The sequence below is a fragment of the Procambarus clarkii genome, chromosome 33 (assembly GCF_040958095.1).
Source record: "Procambarus clarkii isolate CNS0578487 chromosome 33, FALCON_Pclarkii_2.0, whole genome shotgun sequence".
In the NCBI taxonomy this organism is placed as follows: domain Eukaryota; kingdom Metazoa; phylum Arthropoda; class Malacostraca; order Decapoda; family Cambaridae; genus Procambarus; species Procambarus clarkii.
Window position 1 is genome coordinate 42831100 of NC_091182.1, and position 20050 is coordinate 42851149.

Sequence of the window (20050 nt, forward strand, 5' to 3'; positions counted from 1 at the left end):
TGAGAAAAATGGTAGGTTTAAGAGAAGGCCTCGCATTGCAGGAAAATATCGGTGATTTTAGTAGGATAGGCAAATACTGTACGAGAAATAATAGCCTCCCCCCCACCTGTACTCTGTAGCAAACATCGTGCACTGGGTTAAATTCACGATGAAATTGTCGTCGTACACCGAAAAATATGGATTACTTTGTGCACAGCAATCTTAGCAGATGTCTGCAAAAAGGGAAACATAGCTCCAATCTGTAAAAATGGTAGCAGAGAAGACCCTCTAAATTACAGATGCATATCTTTAACAAGTGAGGTAGTCAAAACACCAGAAAAAAGTTAAAACCAAATTGGTAGAACACTTGGAGAGTAATGTTATAACAGACAGTATGATTTTCGAACAGGAAGATACTGTGTAACAAATCTACTTAGTTTTATGATAAAGCTAGAGATTCTACAGGCAAGAGATGGTTGGGCTGACAGTCTATCTGAACCTAAAAAGGGCTTTTGGCAGAGTCCCGCAGAAATAATAGCACAAGAGGCTACTTTGGAAATGAACATGCTGGAGGGGTGACAGGGAGACTACCGACATGGATTAAAAATGTTCTAACTGACATAGATGAGGGCAGTAATTAGAGGCAATGTATCTGACTGGAGTATTACTAGTGGTGTACCACAGGGTTCAGTTCTTGCACTAGTAATGTTCATCGTCTACGTAAACGATCTACCAGAAGGAATACAGAATTGTGTGAACATGCTGATGATGCTAAGCTACTAGGAAAGATAGACCTAGACGATTGTCATTATTATTCCATAACGTCATGTTATGGAATATGGACTAGGAAAAAACAGACCACACAACCTACAAGTTGTGTGGAAAGGAATTAAAGAATTCCAACAAAGAAAAAGATCTAGGAGTGGTTCTGGATAGCAGACTGTCACATGAGGAACATAAAGGACATTGTGTGAGGAGCATATGCTGCGCTTTCCAACTTTAAAATCGCTTTTAATTAGAGAGATGGTGAAATACTAAAACTCTTCATAACTTTTGAGACCAAAATTGGAATGTGCAGTAGTTGTATGGTTTCCATCTCTCAAGAAGCACATTCATAAACTGGAAAAGTTTCAGAGGAATGTAACAAAATGGCTTCCTGAACAGGAAAAACAAGAGCTACGAAGAAAGTTTTAGAGGTGTTAAATATACCAAAGCTAGAAGATGGAAGAAAGAGGCTATATGATCACCACTTACAAATAATAACGGGAATTGACCAAATTGACGAAGAGGAATTCCTGAAACTGGTGACCTCAAGAACAAGAGTGTCATATATTCACGCTAAGGAAACAAAGATGGCAAAAAATGTTAGAAAGTTTTCTTCTGCAAGCAGAGCGGTAGACGGTTGGAACAGGTTAAGTGAGAAGGTGGTGGAGGTCAAAACCATCTTCTTGAGATATCTTGAGATGATTTCGGGGCTTTAGTGTCCCCGCGGCGCGGTCCTCGACCAGGCCTCCACCCCCAGGAAGCAGCCAGTGACAACTGACTAACACCCAGGTACCTATTTTACTGCTAGGTAACAGGGGCATAGGGTGAAAGAAACTCTGCCCATTGTTTCTTGCCGGCGCCCGGGATCGAACCCGGGACCACAGGATCACAAGTCCAGCGTGCTGTCCGCTCGGCCGACCGGCTCATTTTACATTGAACCATCGGTACAATAGTTTCAAGGCATTGTACAGTAGTTTCAAAGCATTTTACGATGGTGCTGGGAAGAAGGGACACCACAAGTGTAGCTCTTGTCCAGTAACTACACTTAGGTAATTACACTTGTGAAATTACCCCCCCCCCCCTCCCTTTTACATGTAAAGGATAAAATCCAAAGATTGAAATTTGAACAAATTCACAGTGAATGAAAAGGAAATATATGAACCACTAAATTAATATATAGTTACAAAGTGCATTTGTGCAAAATGAGGTTTTCAGAGGATCAGACACAATATGAATTTCAGAGCACAGCTTAAGAGTACATGGGAGTGTCTTAAGAGTCAACATATAAAAAACTGCTATAGGAGCTAGGAAAAAATGGGACATGCAGCCCAGATGGAGTTTCACTTGACTTCTGCTCACCCAAGCCAAGCATTCCACTGCAGTTAATTTTTCAGGCACCTTTACATTTAACAATCATAGCAGATTCATGTAAAAAAGACAAACTTTATTCCAATCTATAAAAATAGCCGAGAAGACTCTCCTAATTATAGATTTCTATTATATCATTGACAGGTATCGTAATGAAATTACTAGAAGTATAATTAAAACCAAATGGGTAAAATACCTGGAGACATTACATAACAATACAGGCAGTATGACTTTTGAACAGGAAGATCCTATGTAACCAATCTATTTAGACCCACAGAGATCTTACTGGAAAGGGATGGTTGGGTTGGGTGCATTTATCAGGACCTGAAAAGGCTTTTGACAGTGTCCCACTGAAGAGAATACAGTACTGTATTCCAGAAGCTGGAGAAGCTAGAGGGGCGTGTCAGAAGCATAGGTTTGTAAACTAGATTTGTATTACAACTGAGAGGGCTCAACTATGAGAAAGGTAGAGGGAACTTGCCTTGACAGCCTTATGGGGAATATGATCACCATACACAAGATCCTAAAAAGTCAAAGTGGACCAATTAAGCCTTTTTAAATTAACATGGGGTAGGATAAAGGGATATCAGTTGTATCTGGACACATAGTTATTGAGTCGTAGTGATGTAAGGAAGCTCTTGTTCCCTGTACATGTGGTCAGCAAGTGGAATGCTTGAAGGAAGGAAGAGGTTATTGAATCAAATTCCATCTATAATTTTAAGAAAAAATATGTTGAGAGAGGTAATTAGTGTGCCATGTATTAGAGCTTAGGGAGCGGGACATGAAGAGCTAGATCTCACTCCCTCGTAGTCACTGTTAGGCAAGTACAATGTCACTACTGGGACTGATCATATTCCTTATCAATGTGAACAACCTAGCAGAGGGGATAGATTCCTTCCTCTCGATGGGTGCTGACGATGCAAACCTTATGAGTAGGATATACTGCACATGTGATGGAAGACTGCATGACACCTCAAGAGTACCTGGACAAAATAAAAGTATACTGTAGTCCCTCAAGTGGCCACTATTTATTTTATTTATTTATTTATTTATATACAATAAGGTACATTGGGGGTTAAGAGAGTATACAGTATAGTAATGATGATTTTACATTCTTGTAAAGCCACTAGCATGCATAGCATTTCAGGCAAGTTCTTAATCTAACAGATAATTTTAAGTAGATAATTTCCAGTAAAATTGACAACAAATGATTACAGGTACATTGTAAGAAATTTTGACACGATAAACAAAGATTAGATTAGTACACAATAATAACAATACACTATAATAACACGAATTATTAGGTACATTAAGGTAAAATTTCAGGGTTATCAGTTGGTTCATTGTAGCACAATTTGAGGATCATTTCAAGGAATAATGCAGTAGAATATGCACTCAATATAACAGCCATGGTATCAGATGATATCAAAGATTATAATGGTAAGTTATATGGCTTAGGTACATATATTGGGGGATTGGGTAGCACTAGATACAGTGCGAGTTAAAGCACTAGATAGGAAACTATGAAGGTGAAATTAGGTACTTTTTGTTTTTGAATAAGGCAAAAGTTGGACAACTTTCAATTCGTTAGGGAGTGAGTTCCATAGAGTAGGTCCCTTTATTTGCATAGTGTTTTTACACAGGTGAATTTTGACTGTGGGGATATCAGAGATATTTATGTCTGGTGTGGTGATTGTGTTCTATTACAGCTGTTCAACTCTAGTAAGTGAGCTACATAAGGGGGAACAGGAGGACAGTCACAAGGTATTACATGGTAGAGGAAATCCTCCTAGAATTGTACAGAGTAAAAGATTTTAGTGTTATGATAGCAAACCTGTTGCCAGAAGGAACATCAAAAGAATATCTTCAGCTACATGCTGCATTTTGGCTAGTACTGTATAAGAACTGCTAGGAAATGGAGCAAAGTCGGTTATGTTAGACCAATTCTGAAGTTTGACATCTATGTGGTGTCGTTATCTTGTTAACCACAAAAATGAAGTTGGTGAGTGTTGAAGATATGACGCTAGACTATTACCAGAGGTGAGAGGTATGGGCTACAAGGAAAAACTAAAGGAGTTAAATCTCACATCACTGGAAGAGAGAAGAAACAGGTGGGGGCATGATTGCCGCATACAAAATGTCCAGGGGTAGTAGAAAGGGCAGATAAGGACAGATTATTTAGCATGGGTAGTATGTACATGAAGACGGGGTTATAGATAAAAACTAAGCCCAAATTAACTACATACTAAAAGTTTTCAGTGTCAGAATAGTGAACAAATGAGATGCACTAAGAAGTGAAGTGGTGATGGTAAACTCCATACACAGCTTTAAATGTATATGTGACGGAGCCCAATAGCCTCTGGAACCTATATACAAGTTAATTAAGGGTTGAGAGTTGGTACCCAAGAGCAATGGCTCATCATCACAAATACAACTAGGCAAATATAATTTGATGTACTTAACAAATACAGTACTTTTACAATTTCAGTTGTCAGGAGCAGGACGCTTTAAAATATCCAATTACAGGGTATTTATAAACAGATAACTTAAATATTTACAGTTTAAAAAGTTATTTTTGCATGTGTCAACACATGCCTCTTGTTGACATTAACTCATGCGAGCTAGTGCATGCAATGACTCGGTTGCATTTGATGTAGGGGTGTACAGTACTGTATTTGCCTTGAGTTTCATAGATAAATATGACGGCATGCAGGACATAAGGAATTCAAAGAGGCGGTCGGGTACACATAGGAACTCGCTTGCTCTCACTTTTCATATAACTAGTATTAGAGGGGGTACCAAGCAGTGTCCAGGTCTCTCTCATCCCCCTGTTCTTCTCTCTCCTCTCCTCCCACTCCCCTCTTCCCACTCGCATTCCCACTCCCCTCTTCCCACTCGCGTTCCCACTCCCCTCTTCCCACTCACGTTCCCACTCCCCTCTTCCCACTCGCGTTCCCACTCCCCTCTTCCCACTCGCGTTCCCACTCCCCTCTTCCCACTCGCGTTCCCACTCCCCTCTTCCCACTCTCTCCTACTCTTCCTCCATTTCACCACCTTTCTTCCCTCTTCCCCCCTTCTTGCCCTCTTCCCCTTCTCACCACCTCCCCTTTTTCCCTCATTTCACCCCCCTCCCCCTTTTCTTCCCCCCCATTTCACCCCTTTCCCGGCCATTTCACTCCTTTCCCGGCCATTTCACCCCCTCTTCCTTGCCAATTTTTTTTTAATTTACCCCATAATCAGGGAATAACATTTTAAAAATATTAGAACAAAATTGGTTTTTAAGAATTTTATTTTTCTTACTCATCAAGGGTTTGTCATGTAAATAATGTGTGTATGTGTGTGCGCACACGTGTGTGTGCACACGTGTGTGTGTGTGTGTGTGTGTGTGTGTGTGTGTGTGTGTGTGTGTGTGTGCAGTTTAGGGGGTTAAGGATAGCCTCACTTGTGGATTCTTAGAGTTTATCCCTCAGAGTGGTTCACTTTTGAGAGTTTGAATGTGCACAAATTCTCTCTTGCTTTTGTTCAATTTCGATGCAGTGCGAGGTGGACAGTGCCTTCTTAGTTTGTACTTGTATTATTTGGGCACTGCAAGTGGTTCTTTTTACCTCTGCATAAAACTGGTAGACCAATGTATGTGGAATAATTTCTAGATCAGGATGCTTTGGCAATGGTTGTCTTTTTGTCTGGATTGGAACCAATAGACCTTCCTTTATCTGTTCCTCTGAGTTTCAACTGCCCTGTTGTTAAAGTTGCAGTGTGTTGTTGGTAGGTCATTCTTTTGGCTCCCATGTGTCTGGTTCAGCCACTCATTGTCCCTTCCCCTTATGTTCTGTGTACACACAATCTTTTGAATAAATAATAATATTTTTTCTGGCTCTTCTCTCTATCGCCCTTGTCCTGTTCCAGTAATGAGGCTCGGCTTCTTGCAGACGATTGGTAAACAAACGTCTCTGGTTTCACCATTTTTTCAGATACAGTTTGTAATTTTTAGTGATGCTGTACTGTCACCTGTATTGGAGACAGGTGGCAAACATCCTGATCTACATCACTTGTCTTCGAGGGGGTAGCATGAGGTGGCAATTGTTTTTCCTTCTCTCAGGTGTCTAATATTGTTTAGTGCATAAAGTCATTTGTCTTGGCTGGTTTTGGACCACCACCTTGTTCTGAGTACTGTTGCCTCCTTTCAGTTTGTTTTCGTGGAGCCTTTCCCTGCTGGTTTTGGACAGATGGAACATAACAGTACTATAGTCTTGAGGCTTGGTGCTTTCTTTTAATAATTACTGTTATGGGTAAGATTTAACATCTGCACCCTTCATTTAAATTAGCTAGGGCATTTGTTTTCACTTGCAGTCTGTTCATGCTCCACTTAAGCTGGCCTGATAGTGTGTTTTGATATTAGAATTTTTGTATTCCTGACAGTTCAGGATCCCCTTCACTGGATGATAATATGTTTAAAGTTATCTTTCTCTTGGCTTTGGCCTTGGGTAATAGAGTAATGGAACTGTATTAACTTTGAACGAAGTGTGAGTACAGTACAGTACTGTACTTGTATTTTGGGCCGGCCAATTGCTTTTTCACGCTTCAAACTCTCCCTGCCTTCTTGGTTACCAAAATTCTGCATTGTGTTGGAGGCATGTGGTTGTGTGGAGGCATGGTTTGTGAGGTCTTGTGTGAATCATACCCGGTGTCGTGTTGCACCTGTGCAACGTTATTTGCAGGATACCAAAGCATCTCCATTCGATGCCCCTGTTCTTGATTTCAATTCAATTGTGGCTTGAGCAAAGACTCCAATGTCTTGTATTACAGTATTTACTGGGTCTATAAAGAGGCCATGAATTATGCAGATTGGTTGCTCTAGCAGCATTCCTCTCTTCTATATATACAGCCATTATAAGGACCCAGTGCTTCTGGCATTCTTAGAGGGTGTTAGCATTTCCCTATATTATTTGAGCTTCCTTGTCCTAGTTGATGCTGCCTGATGCTGGTCTGCCTGACTCATGTCTGATGTCTGTCACCCGGGCCCAGGTCCTCTCGTCATGGCTACTTCTGTTACGGGTAAGTCCCCCCTTCCACATTTGTCTCTAATATTCATGCTTTTGTGTTTCTCCCTCTAGGACAACTGTAGTATTATTTGGCACAGGGGGCTTGTCCAGATATAAGGCAATTAATTCAATAGCCTTTCTTGGTAGACCCGTGACATTGGTCTGTTCCTGCACAGTGTTTTCCATCTTTCAAGTTTGGTGGTAGCTTTACCCGAGTTTAGAGTTGTGTGGGCTACTACCTGGTTGTGATTGGGGATAGTTGGATTAGCAGATTAGTTTGTTCAGGGGTTTTGTTTAGTGATTGTTGCTAAAGATTACTCATACTGAAATTGAGTGATTTTATGCCTCCCCCCCTCTGCATTATTGCAGGCTGTTCACTTCAGTATACATAGTGAGTTGATTTCTGATCTCCATGAGCTCCTGCCTCATTGATCGGACAAGACATATTGAAAAGATCCTTGATGACCAAACCACACATCAGAAAATGTAGAAACAATGACGTTTCTTGATACTCCGTCCTGGACCATTATCAAGTCGTACTTGATAATATTGTCCACATGACCTGATAACATTCCAGGGCGACTGAAATGTTTTCTCCATTTTCTGATGTGTAGTTTGGTGGTCATATCTTCAGCCACGTTATTGTGACTCCACCGCTGCCACTGCCGCCGCCGTCGTCCTGCAGTCTTGGGAGTTGTGCTCTAGACACATCACAAACAATCAACATATTACTGGACATTTTGAGTGAATATATACATTTCCTCATTTACACGTGCAGTATGTTACCAGAGAGGTGTTTGCCACCTGGCAAACTCCACTCAATTCAATCCACACCAGGCTCTTGCGAATCATGTATATAATCCTACCCAGGACTCAAGGTCAAAATCTGGCCCATTCTAAAGAGGGGCAAGGAGAAGGGGATTACTAATCACCTTAACTAAGAAAAAGCTGCCAGAAAGGTGGGTGAATCAAAATGGACAAACAAATCATAGAAAACAGGACAGTGATGCCCCAAGATTAGCAAACCACTTGCTGGTTAATCGATTCACTTGTTAGTTCCACCTGAGCACCACCATGGGACTGTGGCCTTTTCTTCTCAATCCACCATCCTTGAACATTTGGCCAAATAGCCAGAAAAGTGCAACACCAAAACCCCTGAATTTAGTAGGGAGGGTCCCAAAGAGCCACTAAGGGCCCACTAGAATGAGACATTTCATTACATTCAATAGTGATTTTCTGGGAGGGAAACTATGATGGCTCCATGGTGCTATGTCACCATGAAGAAAACTAAAAGGAGTACTAGGGGGCAGAGGAAAGCCACAGAAAATAACCCCTAGGAAATGAGAGTTAATGATGAAATATCTACCCCCAGAGCAGGCCATGAACATTCACTAAGGAATGAGTTGCCAGCACCCTGGTGGACTGTCAAAACACCTGAGCTCAAATATCTGCCCAAGATATACAGAATTTGAAAAGCTTGCTAATAGAGCCACAAACTTAGGAACATGACTCTGAGGAGAGACTGCAGACTACCTTGTGGTTACCTATCAACACAAGAACTCTAAGCATGTGCAATTCGTGGCAAATAGTTATCAGTTTACACAAGACGTTAGACATAAATATACATGCATCGTGAGGCAAATATAAAAAATACAGAACAGATGGAAACAAATGGGTCACACAGGACAAAGAGTCGGGATGGCTAGCACTTTCCTTAAAAAAATAGACCCGAAGGGCAATGTGGTAGGAAGAGGAATGTAACAGCTGACATTAACATAAGTGGTGGGAAATATGACTGAGGGTTCAAGGATAGTGGATCGAAAAAGGAAGGTCCCCTGGTGATACGCAGGTGGAACTAATGTGAAAGCTGCTTTGCTACCAACTGGTTCATGGATCTCGGAGCTTTGCTGTTCTATATTTTATGATTTGTTTACCTTGCTGTTTGTTTTGGTTTGCTCACCTTTCTGGTCACCTTTCTGTGATTAATGATCTATGATCCCCAGCTCCTTGGTCCTCTTGGAGGGGAATGAGCGACAGGGAAACCCAGTTTTGGCTTGTGGTCCCTGAAAGGCTTGTATAGGACAAGCAAGGGCCTGGCATAGATTGAATTGGGTGGAGCTTGCCAGGTAGCAGGCACCAAGAAAGCACCATTAGGAGCCCTATCAGAAATGCTATGTTTTGGTATGTACTTACTTCATTGTTAGCATAATTAAATGAATGGAGGTCGAAGGTATTTTGAGGAAGGAATTAATGACTGCATTTTACACTAAATCCAATTGCACACTGTCACACCACACCTGACTCAATGATTTGTAATGCCAAAACTATTAAAGATAGCTATGATTTTCATTTATGTTTAAATTGAGTACTGTATATATAGTAAGTTTATAAAAAGAGAACAAATAACATTATGTATAGGAGATAGTCATTTGTCGTAATCCAGCAGGGATTATGAGATGGTGATCATGGTCAATATCACTAATCATCATCTTGCATTTCAACATCTGCTGGGATTATTGTGTGTGCTGGGTTGATATGTATGATGCAAGGGCATAATGCTTTGACCTTATACAGTGGTACCTCCGTTTACGATCGTAATTCGTTTCCAGAGATGCGTCGTCAACCAAAATGAATTTTTCCTTAAGAAATACTGTAAATTGAATTACTGTAAACCGTTCCACACCCCAAAAAATATTAACTTAAAAATACATTTTATACTGAATAACACTCATTTTGTGCTAGCTACAATACAGTACGTATATCTTACCTTGAATGAGGACTCTTGTTGTCGTATGGAAGACAGTGAGGAGGGGGGAGGGGAGGTGTTGGTGTTTGGAAGGGGAGTCCCCTTCCAATATAACAGCAGTAATGACATTTCTGGGGTACATTCTCTCTTACGTTTTGCAGGCATACCACTAGGACCTGGTTGTGGCTTACTGCATGCTTGCTTGTCTTACTAAGAATTTGTCTAAAGACACTTGTTTTTCCCTACGTTTTAACACTTCTGTAGTGTTAAGACTACAGACTGTGTGCTCTTGGTCAAGTATTACTGTATGCCCCAATAAAGTAGAGGGTGGAAGGATTACATCAGCTTGTTTAATTTATTTTTGGCTATGATGGCAATTAGTTGGGTAAATTAGTAAATATTTTATTTATACTGTACTACAGTGTAAGTTCAGGAAAATATTAACTAAATTTGCCAAATAATGCTAACCAAAATCTCAACAGCATGATGTATTGATGAAATTTTTTGGAGCAATGCAGTAGGACTAAACGCTAGTGCTAGTGGCCTTGTAAGAATGTAAAATCATCATTACTACTACATGTATGTGCTCTCTTAACACGTTTAAGTACATCTGTATTTGTCCAGCTACTCTAGACTAAATGAAGGGGAGTACAGTGCTTGTCAAGAACTAGCTACATGATGCTAAAAATTCTCATCACACAGGATGGTTAATCATACAGGGCCAAGTGATCAGTAGCCTGCATTGGCAAATTTTGGGTGCATAATGAGGATATCTTCAAGAACATGAGAGTTAATCTAATAACTGGGCATTCAATACTGTAGTGCATGAGATCATGATTCAGTTCCTGCTCGCAGAATTTGCACTTGGAGTGTCCAGGATTTGGAGATTCATCACCTGTAGTCACCAGCCACAGGTAACCCTGAGCAAGCATGGTGTTGCACAGTCTGGTGGATGTTTGGTGCTTTCTCAAGGTTAAAAATATTATAAGTACAGAAGTGGAGTAATGATTGGCTGGAAATTATTATACCATACTGTAGCATAATTTATGCTACAGTATTGCTTAATGTTTCTTGTTTAATGTTTTACTAATGGCATACTAATTACCTAAGTGTAATTAGTATGCCATCAGTAAAACATTAAACAAGAAATCAATAATATATTCTCCTAAAAGCACAACAAGTCACAACTCGTGAAATAATATCAAATGGAAATCAGTACAGTATTGTATATGAAGTTCATTTGGAGTTCTCTGTAATGTCTTATATGACCCCTGATACATTAGAATTTTGGACAGTTTATCTTGTAACAAAATTAATAAGTTCAGTACAGTATATTGTTATATACTGTATATAACAATATATGTACAGTATATAACAGTACAATATACTGTATATAACAACACATTGATACATATCATATATCAGCACAGTATGCTGCATTGCTGTCTACAGTATCTTGGGATTCAAGATTATAATGCCAAGTTCAGTGCTGTGTAGATATTGACTAAAATTGTATAAAATATCAAATTCATTTCAGTCTTATTTAATGTTTTTATTTTTTTCCAACAGGAGGCACCTGCCATGTTTTTTCCTTCACCGTCTGTAAGTCGACCAGCATCCCAGTTGACCGAGGAAGAGCAGGTGAAGATTGCCAAGCGAATGGGGTTAATAACGCATCTTCCTTGTGGAATATTTGATGGCACTAAGAAGAGTGGAGAGTGAGTAAACTTATTTATGTATCATCTAGTTATGAGGGGCATTGTACTGTATGTAATTTTCCACAATACTTACTAGGACATAATTGATGATTGCATAAACAGGGAAGAGTGGAGGGGGAGGGAGGGAAGAGGGAAAAGGAAGAGGGGGTGGAAGGACGTGTGGAGAGAAGAGTAGAGTGTAGTGGAGAGGGTGGATATGAGGGGGAAGAGAGGGTGGAGATGAGATGAGGGAGGGAGGGAAGTAGAGGGTGGAGATGAGGGGAGAAGAGGGTGGAGGGTACCTTACCTTGCAATGATTTCGGGGCTCAATGTCCCTGTGGCCCATTCTCCAACCAAGCCTCCTTGTTGCTGGACTGGTCAGCCAGGCTGTTGGATGTGGCTGCTCGCAGCCTGAAGAATGAATCACAGCATGGTTGATCAGGTATCCTTTGGAGGTGTTTATCAAGTTCTCTCTTGAACACTGTGACGGGCCAGCCAGTTGTGCTCCTTATTGGAAGCATGTTGAAAAGTCTCGGCCCTCTGATGTTGATAGTTCTCTCTGAGTACCTATTGCACCTCTGCTTTTCAATGGGGGTATTCTGCACATCCTGCCGTGTCTTTTGGTCTCATGTGATGCTATTTCGGTGTGCAGATTTGGGACCAGCCCCACTAATATTTTCCATGTGTAAATTATTACTGGTATATACCGAGGAACCCCGAGTGACTAGCAGCCCCATCTACGAGTATTTCAGGTAATGAGCGAGCCACTTGTGGACAAATTCTCGATTGACGAGCTTCCGCTCAATTGACCAGCAAACCACTTGGTACGGTTCTCTCAAATTCTCGGACAAATTCAATTGTACTTTTCAAGTACAGTATAATTGAAAAAGAAAAACCCAACATTTATAATAATTACAAGTACAGTATTATAATTACATTATAAAATGTCATTGATGTTTTTCAGGGGTGAAACAGATTAATTTTATTTCCATTATTTTAAATGGGGAAATTCGTTTTGCAAGACAAGCGTTTCACATGACGATCTCGGTGCCAGAACTGATTAAATTTGTTAATTGAGGCTCCACTATATCTCTCCTGCCTGCACTCTAGAGAATACAGATTTAGGCATTTTAGTCAGTCCCAATAGTTTAGATGTTTTACTGAGTGGATTCTAGCAGTAAAGGATCTCTATATCCTTTTATATTTATTTTCGATTGGAGAACTCTATCAACATCAGAGGCTGTTCAACACTGTTCAACACGCTTCCACTACACATAAGGGGCATAACTGGCCGACCCCTCAGTGTTCAAGAGAGAACTGGATAAGCACCTCCAAAGGATACCTGATCAACCAGGCTGTGACTCATACGTCAGGCTGCGAGCAGCCGCGTCTAACAGCCTGGTTGATTAGTCCAGCAACCAGAAGGCCTGGTCGACGACCGGGCCGCGGGGACACTAAGCCCCGGAAGCACCTCAAGGTAACCTGAAGGAGGCATGCTGTGTCCTCTTTGTTGTCTATTCTCATAAAAATCCTAGTGTCATCTGCAAAGGATATGGTATTATAGCTTGTGTCCTTGTCTATGTCTGATATGAGAATGAGAAAACGTACTGGAGCAAGCAGAGTACTCTGGGGACTGAGCTCTTCACAGTTGATGGTCCAGAATTTTTGTCGATTATTACACATTGGGTTCTGTTAGTCAGGAAATTGTAAATCCATCTGCCTAATTTTTTGGTAACTTCTTTTGAACGTATTTTGTGTGCAGTAACACCATAGTCACATTTGTCGAAGGCTTTTGCGAAATCTGTGTAAATTACATCAGCGTAATAAATAATTTTGTGGTGATGAGCGTCAAAAAGTGTCCAAAAGTTCAAATATTTGTTAAAATTCCATTTATTGTTCTATTATTATGGGACTAGTTTTAAAATACGTGCCTTTATATTGCGAACAATTTGATATCAGAATGAAAGACGTAACACAAAAATTGATATCAGAAAGAAAATAAACACTTTTGTGGTCCAAATTTTTAAATATTTACTAAAATTCCATTTATTGTTCTATTACTATGGGACTAGTTTTAAAATACGCGCCTTTGTATTGCGAACAATTTGATACCAAAATGAAAGACTTAACACGAAAAATGGTGTCAGAACACTGAAAATATATAAATAATTTTGTGGTGATGAGTGTCAAAGTTAAAATATTTGTTAAAATTCCATTTATTGTTCTGTTATTATGGGACTAGTTTTAAAATACACGCCTTTATTTTGCGAACAATTTGATATCAAAATGAAACACGTAACACGAAAATTGATGTTATCAAACTGAACGAGTGTATACATTACTCTGCAGGTGTGCCAATTGGTGCTCGTTCACCGGTAACGTGGCCGAATTTAGACTTTGCCTAAATCTCGAGAAGCACATAAACTAACTGGAAAAGGTGCAATGGCATGCTACAAAATAGCTTCTGGAACTGAAAAGCACGAGTTACGAGGAGAAACTAGAGGCGTTAAACATGCCAAAACTAGAAGATAGAAGAAAAAGATCACCACTTATAAATACTAACAGGAATTGACCAAATTGACAAGGAAAAATTCCTGAAACCAACAACTTCACGAACAAGAGGACACAGATTCCTGCCAAGGAAATATAGGTGCCAAAAAAATATTAGAAAGTTTTCTTTTGCAACAGAGTGGTTGACAGTTGGGACAAGCTAAGGGAGAAGGTGATAGAGGCCAATACCGTCAGTAGTTTCAAAGCGTTATATGAAAAAGATTACTGGGAAGACTGGACTCCACGAGCATAGCTCTCATCCTGCAACTACACTTGGGTAATTTCCAGATGCTGCAAGCCTTGTTACAGGGCAAACGGCCATTTCCGGCCTTATCTGAGCTCTACGCTCTCGCCCACATCCAAACTCTTCACCTCCAACTTTGCTGAAGCTCTCTGCTTCCAGTCACCTTTAGTACCATGTCCTGTCTGCTCTGCCAGCAGCATGTAACAAGCATCCTCTTCTCAACCTATCAAGACGTTATGCCATTTATAACATGCAACATCTGTAACCAAACTATTAAACATCAAAAGCCAATGTACTCTTTGAATATTGGCACCAAAAAGTGTACGTTACAGTACAGTACTGTACCATCGAGATACAAATAATATTGTCATTGCTTTGCTGTCTCTGTGGATTTTAGTTTCTCCAGTTTCTTCAGTATCTAAGCCGTTTATCAATATTACACTGCCTGCAATAGTTGTATTTTGCAGTTCTCTTAAATATGGAGCTCCAGGAAATGGGTCTCGAGGCCAACTGTTGGGAATGTTATCCATTTCTTTTTCAAAGTCTTTGGGGTTTGTTTATATTTGGAATTGCTCTGTAGTATGTGCAACAATCACAAAAAAAACTGACTGATTAAAATTTGTTTCATCAGGATTGGGCCCATTTCTATGTTGTAGCCATGAACGGAGAACGGAGCCGGTCGGCCGAGCGGACAGCACGCTGGAATGGTGATCCTGTGGTTCTGGGTTCGATCCCAGGCGCCGGCGAGAAACAATGGGCAGAGTTTCTTTCACCCTATGCCCCTGTTACCTAGCAGTAAAATAGGTACCTGGGTGTTAGTCAGCTGTCACGGGCTGCTTCCTGGGGGTGGAGGCCTGGTCGAGGACCGGGCCGCGGGGACACTAAAAAAGCCCCGAAATCATCTCAAGATAACCTCAAGATGACAATTACATAATTTTTTCTTTGGACTGAGATTTCTAATGTATCCACAGTACTTTTACTTTATCATTTTATAGTTTTGTCTATTTCATACTTCGTTGTAGCTTGTAGCACATGTATTTTATCTGACATTCTATTTATATATTTCAGGTGTGTGATCTGCATGATAGACTTCACGGTGGGGGATCGAGTGCGTTATCTACCATGTATGCATACGTACCACACAGAGTGCATTGACGACTGGCTAATGCGCTCTTTTACATGTCCATCATGCTTAGAACCTGTGGATGCAGCTCTGCTTAATACCTATGGGACTAGCTAGCCATGTGCAGCTAATAGAAAGGGTTTGCTCAGGATTTCCTTTCATTTGTTCCTGGCTAACAGGCGATATTGGTACTGATTTTAGAGGTTACTTAAATTGCACTTGACAAAGGTATGTGATAGCTATCTATCACTTGTTTATCTTAGCATTTTGTAGGGGATCCTTTATAGTGAAGATTAGCAGAAATTGGTAAATACTCTAAATATTCAATATTTTTGTTAGTTCATACATGTGATTAACAATCCTGAAGTACCTACTGCAGTTAAATTGTTTTGGATACAAACTGAATACATGTTCCTCTGTAGTTCCTGTTTATATTAAATGTATTAAGTTTGATTTTTTTTTATGTCGAGAGAGCAATGCCTCCAAAACCTAGCTTCACATTAGCAAAGATGGGCTTAGAAATACTTTTCTCTGGCTTTGTATTTTTTTCTTGTGCAAAACATACATTGGAATAGATGTGCTTTTACATTGTACTTTGTTGAGTTATTTAAATAAAAAATATAAACGAGTGAGAGGGTGTGCAGGGTCAAATATAGCATGAGGGAGGGCGACTCACGACTTTAGTTAAGGATTTTACACAGTCAGACAGGCAGTCATAAGGCAAACAATTAGAAAAGTTTTTAATTATGTCGTAAATTATGCCGAAAACTGCCTCACGAGTGTATAAACAATAGTTATACTCTAAACAGTAACATCCATCGGGGTATAAGATAGCATGCGTAAAAAATGGATGGAACTTGGGATAATTGCTCGCAGAACAGTACTGTTAATGACTTGTTGCCTTTGTGGTTACCAACATTTTTCCCAATTTGTAGTTAACAGTTGCATAAGGTGGTTTACAAATTTTTTTTTATGCTTGATAGTCTCTTGTAATATAAAGACAATTTACAGCTATATGAAAAGAATTGCTTCATGCTTCATCCAGTGGAAGGAGAATGTGTGCTGCATTCTGTACATTGCATGACTTAAGTCTATAGTGGCTCTTGGCTCGAGTTGTACAATGTGTCTTTATTAAACAAATATGCAGACTATAGTGTAGTATATAAATTCTTAATAACAGCATGGTCAAAGACTGTATTACCATAGTAGGTAGTGGTTACTTTGTATTCTTGTATGTGGAGAAGTACATCAAACTTGGTATTTTGTTTAAACAAAATTTGTATTGTACAGCTTCAAAGCTCTTGTGTACATTCGTGCATACTAGGCAGGTTATATTAGCTGGTTTAATTTAAATTGTCCTGGGTAAAAGCATACCAATAATAGTAGCATTTTTGTCAAAAATAAGATTTGAGTGTTATTTATTATCATTCTACAGACTAGTTTTGATCCCACAGTTGATAAGAGTTGTAGGGTTATATATTATCTGATTCAGTACGTAAATATCTGCTGGGCATTATCAAGAGCTACCTTTAACAATTGTTACGTATACAGTAAGTGTGTGATAAAAACGATTTATCATGGAGTTTGCTAAGCCCTTTGGTGACGAGTATTCCTCTGGAATTATCAAGATGACATTGTCAGAAGCTAATAATATGCAACAAGCTAACTACCCAAATATCACATTTGTATATGTATATACAATAAGCCAAAGCAGCACATGTAAGAGCCTACATATTAAAACGGCATCATTCATATTTTTCGCTGCTTTAGATTGTCATGTTTGTTCCGCTCAGATCCTTAACCTTTGAAATACACACATCATCTTAAGAAGATCGATCCATGGTACATATATCATGCCAAGGCATTTTAGGTACTTTGCAACAATTGAAACTATTGCGGGTGCACAGGGTTCCCAATTATGCAAGGCCTCCAATAAATATCTATCTTGAAAAGTGGACAAGATTTTTTGGAAATATTTCCTCTCCTCAAGGCATGGATTTTAACACTACAGGAAGGCCAAAAAAAAAAAAAAACTTTTTAATTGTTTATTTGCCTAGAGATACTTAATTTATCTTACACGCATTTCAAGTGTTAAGGCCAAGACAGTATTAGAACTTGTATATGTCTTAACCACCCTACTTTTCTTTTTCCATCTCTCCATACCACTCTTGTTTTGTCTGATGTCTTTCTCAGAGTTGCCTTGTGCCGAGGCTCATCATACACTTTAATTTGTATACTGTAATATCATTTCCTGCTGCCTGTCCCACAAAGTCAGTGTTGTTGACATAGAACATAGCCCCAATTGCATCCTTCCTTCCTTGCTCCTTATTATTTATATAGGCATGTCAAAAAGAATTGCATTTTTTAAGATTCAAGTTTTATGAAGACCGAAGCAACATTTAATATACATAAAATGAAAGTAAGATACAGGGGTAATGGTATATGTATCAAGTTTTTACTAATTTTCTGTATAAAAATATATTCCTTAGGCGATCATGAAATTGTTTTCATCTCTCCATGTTGATGGTTTTGTTAGTCGGTACTTTCCAGTAGGTCTTGAGGATTTAGGAAGACCAAACTAGCAACAGAGGCACATGGAGACTGGTTTAAATGATAGAGAACAAACATACATGATACTTGGAAGATCATATATTGTGACTTAACAATGATGAGATTTTATTTTTTGTATTACCAGTACAGTGTATATACAACGTGCAGAACATGGAATAGCACATAACCTGTTTATATCTTTCACAGGAAGCTTTAAGGATGGTTGTACAGTCAATATCCCAGCCCAGTCTTTTGATTTCTTCCCTGTAAAAATTGCAATGGTTTAACCTAATCCCAAGTGTGAAACACTACCCATCCCACCTAACCTACCAGAGCTGATACTCATCAGTATTGCTATATTTTTAATTCCCCTAAATCACACACAATTTTACGGTGGCTATGATTCTGTGAAAGATGTAGTGCATTCAATAAGTGGATGGGTTGAATATCCATCTTTATATAATAACTTGGCCGAGCAACACATTAAAACACGGGAATTTTCAATATTTTAATTCATATTTATGGTGGGTATTGTCATTCACAGAAGATCATTAGCCAACGTTAGGCATCCTATGAAGAATACTACAAGAATATTGTAGGTTCACTTAAAGTGACTAGGTCAAATGGTCAGCCTCTAGTGGGAAGCCCACTGCCCCCCATATTATCCATATCCCTATTTCGTAGATTCTCTGGTTGATGAGACAAAAATCTAGTTTAATAGTGTTTTGGATAAAGGGAAAGTGGGCTCTACTTCTCTTAACCTGGAACATTTTGCCCCGTGTCTGTGACAGTAGATACCCCATATGAATCAAATACGTTGAACCAGACCACACACTAGAAGGTGAAGGGACGAAGATGTTTCGATCCATCCTGGACCATCCTAGAGAATGGTCCAGGACGGACCGAAACGTCGTCGTCCCTTCACCTTCTAGTGTGTGGTCTGGTTAACATACTTCAGCCACGTTATTGTGACTCATCACCTGCATATGGAACCAAATACATAACCCAAAAATGTATGTGTTCTCTACATATACTGTACAGTGGTGCATTCTTATTAAAGTACTGTTACAGGTATTTTTATCTTGTGCATCTATTAAAATACTTTCTAAATATAAAAATGTAGATGTATCTTTGATACCTGTATGTCTTTCTGTACTTAGAAAATATTTGAATATTTAATTTTTAATATGTACTATACATTGAAATTACTTGCTGGACTCGGAATATGATAGGTGGTACTAGGATGAAATTATAATATTTGAACATAGGGGAGTCACGATCTTAAAAGTAAAATGTGAACATGTGAGTTTTTCACCTCGATCGTTTTCCAGCAACTAGAGTATTAGAAATGTTGCCGCAACAAAGGAACAGTAAAAGTCTTATGAGGTAACTCTTCAGGATCCTGTTGAATGTGTTTTGCTGTGATAGACACAGACTTGTGGCCTGAAAGCAGCTATTCCTGGCTTCAGGTTAGGCTGCAAGAATAAAAAATAGCTGTCTAAATTGTCTAAAAGAAAATCTCGCTCATTTGTTCCTATGTGCTTACATTACCACGCGCATTTCTTTCATATTTGAAAGCATAAATCAGCATAAATTTTTAGTTTGTTTTATTCTGTGCTTGTGTTATACTCTCGTATGTCTAGATTGGAAGTTGACTGTCATCTATGTAATCTTTTCCTCACACTCTTGGTAATATTGAGCAAATCCGTAGGAGCAAAGATGAGGGTTTGAACCTATGTGGTGGATGTTCACATGCTTATAGGGACTAGATCACGACATGGTATAACAATGGCAACCTGGAGTTTTACTGAGCACACAAGGATTTCCTGAGGCTTTTACTGAAGCCAGAACAGGATTTTCACACAATCATCCCCCATTTCTCATTCTCAATTCTTTCATTCTCCCATCTATTATAGTTTAGCAGTGATTTCTGTTCACTTTTGTTATTTTTTTTTTTTTTTTTTTTTACAAAGTGTATGTCATAAA

General features: G+C 39.3%; 1 protein-coding gene across 2 annotated transcripts in view; it reads left to right on the forward strand.

Moving 5' to 3' along the window:
• LOC123765222 (uncharacterized) overlaps nucleotides 1-18015 on the forward strand; it is a 39688-nt gene extending 21673 nt beyond the window's left edge. The window contains exons 3-5 of one of the 2 annotated variants that reach the window (XM_045753701.2): nucleotides 7078-7167; nucleotides 11470-11618; nucleotides 15460-18015. In XM_045753701.2, coding sequence (XP_045609657.1) covers nucleotides 7078-7167; nucleotides 11470-11618; nucleotides 15460-15631 — 411 coding nt within the window. In that variant the 3' untranslated portion in view covers nucleotides 15632-18015. The remainder of the gene's footprint in view (nucleotides 1-7077; nucleotides 7168-11469; nucleotides 11619-15459) is intronic. The other variant, XM_045753702.2, reaches the window with a different exon arrangement.
• Nucleotides 18016-20050: the final 2035 nt, after the last annotated feature.